General features: G+C 38.8%; 1 protein-coding gene across 1 annotated transcript in view; it reads left to right on the top strand.

The window, feature by feature from the left end:
* Window positions 1-471: 471 nt before the first annotated feature.
* The window catches only part of TRPC3 (transient receptor potential cation channel, subfamily C, member 3), a gene marked incomplete at its 3' end in the record, with an annotated part of 21,085 nt that continues 16,417 nt past the window's right edge, over window positions 472-5,139 (top strand). Inside the window, exon 1 of the mRNA XM_010008968.1 lies at window positions 472-1,243. Coding sequence (XP_010007270.1) covers window positions 476-1,243 — 768 coding nt within the window. The remainder of the gene's footprint in view (window positions 1,244-5,139) is intronic.

Below are 5,139 nucleotides of genomic sequence, written 5' to 3'. Positions count from 1 at the left end.
GTATTGCTTGGCAAGACATTAGGAACAAAGCTTGTTTTCACCTCTCTTGTATGTGAACTACAATATGAGAAGCATAAATATCACCTTCTTTAAACCATCAGTTTGAATGCCTGTGGTGGGCAGTATTAATTGCTCCTGGAAGTAGTACAGTAGATGTGTGTTCATTTTATATATATACTGAAGTGAGTTGGGAGGGATTTTTGAAGGTAATTGATGTCTTACACAAAGCAAAGAAAAAACCTCAACCATGCTAAAAAGCAGAAATGGCCTGCGGCATTGAACCTGTAAGTGCCTCGGGGCTGCAGATAAGCAAGCACGAAGGCAGAAGGATTACAATAAAGTTCATTCTTGTCAGTAGATGGGCAAACGACAGGGGACAAAACAAGTTGTTATTTTTGTAGCCGTGAGAGAAGTGGAATCTATAGACAACTGACGTAGTGAGATTCCATTACCTCCCTGTTTCCTCACTAGGTACATGGAAGAAAGTCCATCTCTGAGGCGGATGACTATGATGAGGGAGAAAGGAAGGCGACAGGCCATTAGGGGCCCCGCGTTCATGTTCAACAACAGGGGCACCAGTCTGACGGCTGAAGAGGAGCGCTTCCTGGATGCAGCAGAGTACGGGAACATCCCTGTGGTGCGCAAAATGCTGGAGGAGTCAAAAACACTGAATGTCAACTGTGTTGACTACATGGGCCAAAACGCCTTGCAGCTTGCTGTAGGGAACGAACATTTGGAAGTGACGGAACTCCTGTTGAAAAAGGAGAACTTGGCACGGATCGGAGATGCCCTGCTGCTTGCAATCAGCAAGGGCTACATTAGGATAGTGGAAGCAATTTTGAATCATCCTGGGTTTTCAGTAAATAAGCGACTGACTCTGAGCCCTTGTGAGCAGGAGCTCCAGGATGATGATTTTTATTCCTATGACGAAGACGGTACCCGCTTCTCTCCAGACATCACTCCCATAATTTTAGCTGCCCACTGCCAAAAATACGAAGTCGTGCACATGCTGTTGATGAAAGGGGCAAGGATAGAAAGACCCCATGATTATTTCTGCAAATGTAATGACTGCACAGAGAAACAAAAGCATGATTCTTTCAGTCATTCTAGGTCAAGAATAAATGCATACAAAGGACTGGCTAGTCCGGCTTATCTCTCCCTCTCCAGTGAAGATCCAGTACTTACTGCTCTAGAACTCAGCAATGAACTTGCCAAGTTGGCCAACATTGAAAAAGAATTCAAGGTAATGGTGTTTTGGTGTTTCTCTCTGTTACTGTTTTAAAGTTGCTGCTATTTCATTATGTCCTTAGCTGCTTGAAATTATTTGCTGTGTCTTTTTCAATTGCCAACGCTTTTGTATTTTTGTTCTTGCTTGTGAATTTTCAATATGTAAGCCTTTGAAAAAGATTTTTTAAATGAAATGAGATTGCTTTTGTTCCTACTGTGTATGGAGAAAATTGGAAAAAGGGACAGTGTGTATTTTGATAACCCTGTAGCAGACAGAACAATTTTGGTGGTTGTAGCAGACAAAGATTATTTTTAGTTACAAATGCTGAGAAGTGTAGGTGCAGAAAGCAGAAACGTGCTTTTCGTGAGCATATTGCAGGATTGACCTTATTCCTTCTTTTTTATTTGTACTACTTTTGAATGATGTCTTGAAATTGTTAAGAATACAGAATGTGAGGGTTTTCAGTGCATCTTTTAGAAATGTCACTTGTTCAAAACCAGCTGTTAGACTGATTGCAGATATAGGTCCTTATATCTGTTTTTGAGCTGTATCTGGTTAAGTATGTCTGTGGCTTGACTTCTCTATATATTTTAGCTTATCCATCAGGCAGTTAATGACTTAGGTAACTGTTGCCCATTGCTTTTTTAAAAATTATTTTGCAGTTCCATTGAATACCTTAGAAAGTACAATAACACCCACCTTTTTCCATGCCCACTCCTCTCCAACCAAACCCCACCAAAAAATCAAACCTCAGTAGACTGTGTGTAAAAAGAAAAGCTCAACTTAGAGAATGATGGATTGTTCTTGGTGAGGAGTAACAGCATTGTTGGTAACAGCATTGTATCTGCTTTTAACAAACCATTTCATGAGAATTTGCAGAGTCAATGTTGGGTGCTAGTTGTTTGTTTAGTATCTTAATGAATTAACTAAGAGAGGCAGAAGATACACAAACCTTTTCAAACAGCAGCAAGCATTACTAACACTATGGAGTGCTTAAAAGAAATATACAACAACCTGCAGAAATGTAGACAGAAATTAATAAAGTGAAGTTTACCAGAAGAGGAAGAAACAGTTTTAGACTCCTCAGAGTCTGTAGTTCCAGATAAAGCTGAGTCAGTTAAAATATAATTTAAAGATAAGGTTTCAGTGCTGAGAAGGACTCTTGTATTACACCATGCACTAATAAAATGTAAAAGACAGCTTAAACCTTTCTTGAAGGAGTCCCCTCATACCTTACTGCGTATTGTGTGAATTGAGTGATTGAGTACTTAGCATATTTTTTCAGGAGTATAGGAAAAATGTCAGATTTTATTTTTTCCTCTGCTGAAAAAGTACTGAACTGGGAAGGCTCTTTGTGAACATAAAATTGAAGAATTTGATAATTTAATCATATGCCTTGAGCCTGTTGGCTTGTGTCCCCCATATGGTGAGGGACAATTAGGTGCCTCATTCAGAGACCGTTACTGGAGCGTTCAGTGTCTGGTCTGCCTAACTAACTCAGTCCTGCTTAGCATTCATTCCTTTTCAGTTAGGCCAGCGACCTGAGAGTGACTGGGTGTCAAGAATCATGTGCCCAAGATGGAGTTTTCAGTATAAGACTTTGGTGGTTGTAGGTACAAACCTTTTTCTTCTTATTCTTTCTTTTTCTTTTTTTCCGTAGTTTTTTTTTTTCTCCTGCAGGTATTTTTTTTCTCCTTTTTTTTTTTTTTCTGGGTTGGCACCTCAGAAGCTCCGCAGTCTATAATTTTTTTATTATTTTTTTTGTGATACTGCATACAAATTTTGCTGTTATATATGTGTTCAGAAACACTGATGGGCTTAGTGACTCAATGTAAGTGTTGCACGACTCCTTAGGAACACAAAATACCTCTGCCACCAAAAGCTGAATTAAGGCAAGCTGTGTCATGTTTTTATAAGGGAAGAATATAAATTATTAGATCTGGTTTTAGAATCTACAGTAGAAATTCTTCCTGGCTTCTTGCTAGCATGAGAATTCCAGCCTTTCATCAATATCAAAACGTTTTGGTGAACGAAGTATTCTAATTGACATCACATCTCTTTTCCTTCTGATCCTTACACACCTCGGAGTGTTTTTTCTGTTTCTACCAGCCCTGGAAGGAGAGTTAATTGTTTTCCTCTGGCATCAGTGGTTGGCTGCCCTTCCTGGGGAGAAGAGGTAGCAGAAAATGGAGGGAGGAGGAAAAATAAGGCGCAAGAAACTCTTTAGCATCAGCATTAAACCAAGTCTAGGAAGGGCTGTAATTGCACGGCTAATGAGAAGACTCTATTCCACTGAGGCTGTGGGCAGGTGTGATGGGGCTGCTCCTAGTGTGGGTGTAATACAAGATGCTGTGCTGGGGGCCATAGGGGTAGAACAAGGAGAAAGCAATCAGCACCTCTGGGTCTAACAGAAGCCACAGAGGGTCTAAGTGCAATTTATAACTCCTTGGTGCTTTCCTTTCTATAGATGTGTCATCTGAATGTGTTTTGCTAATAACTCTGTGCTTTGTCATGTCCCAAAGGAGACATTCTTACATTCACACTCTCCATAAGGCAGAATGACTGATAGACTTCTGGTGCACTTTTCTTTAGGATCATCACTGGAAATGCTTAAGTATTCCAAACAATTTCAATCTATAGCACAACACTGAGCAGAGTTGGTTCAGGATTTAAAAGAAGAAGGACAAAATAGTTCATCTACCACAAAAGAAATGGAAAAATCTCTTTAAAGGGACTTTTGATTATATTAATGATTAATTTTTAGTATCTATGGTACATTAAGGCCCATAAAGTTATTTGACAGCAATGCAGTTTCTGGATGTGGGGCACTCATACAGAAAAATACTTTTCTAGGTGGTTCTCCCACAGAGAAAGAATATAGGGTGAACCTGTTTAAAAATGCCTGAGGGCAAAGCTTCCTAATAAATGCTTGCTAAATTGAACCTAACATAATTTGTATATGCAAAGTCTAGTGTGCCTCTGTCACTTACAATTTGCACTAGTGAATTTTGATTTGCATGTGCAAATCTGTTTGCACAAGTGCGTTAGAAATGTGGGAAGATGGCTCAGGATGTTCCATTCATGACGGTTCCCCAGGAATATTAAAAAAAAACTTACTAAATACCTTTTTTTTTTAAATTTTCCCTTTGGAAGTATGGGGAAGATTAAAAAAAAACACTGAACCCTTACATTTTTATGGAAGATGCAAGATGCATAGCCAAAAATAAGTACTGAAAATGAGTTAAAATTGATGGGGAAACTGGAGCCCTAAAGACCATTCTTTCTTTACTTTCATTCTCAAGTTCCCTTACTTCCTACAGCTTTGTGAAATCCTTGTTCCAAGCTTCTGTTGCTCCTTTTGCTTTTCTTGAAATATTTTATTTAATTTCTTCTCAACAGTGTTACCCCTTTTTGTTCTTTGCATCCACTTATCTTTTTCCCTTGTTTTCATCTATTTAGTTCCCTCTTTCGATTTCTTTTTTTCTTGTCTCCCTGTTAAGTGCTCACTTTTTGTTTTTTATCTTCCTCCCTTTAGGTTTTTCATTGTATTTTCTAATCCTGGTAAAGCATGATTGGCTTATCTGAAAATGCAGATGATTCTTTTTTAGGTCTCAAAACCAGCTAAGGGGACAGTAGAGATTATCAGTATTGAAGCAGTAAGACATCATTTTAGCAGTTTGTATAGCAGTGTATCATCCCTGTGGCCAGGGCAGGAACTAAAATATTTCTCTTTCCTTCCTTGGTGATCCTAGTTCCCATTCCAGTGCTTGACAGAAGGATTTCAGATGACATCAGAAATTTCAGTTTGTTTTGTCTGAGTCAAGACTGTTGCCAAATTGTTAAAAAAAAAAAAAAAAAAACAAAAAACCCCCTCTCTTCCATACCAAATATCTGTCTCTTAAAGCAGCTGA

This window comes from Chaetura pelagica, unplaced genomic scaffold, assembly GCF_000747805.2.
Source record: "Chaetura pelagica isolate M959 unplaced genomic scaffold, ChaPel_1.0 scaffold221, whole genome shotgun sequence".
Classification (NCBI taxonomy): Eukaryota; Metazoa; Chordata; class Aves; order Apodiformes; family Apodidae; genus Chaetura; species Chaetura pelagica.
The sequence above is the reverse complement of the archived record's forward strand: the minus strand, read 5'-3'. Positions and strand labels throughout refer to the sequence as shown.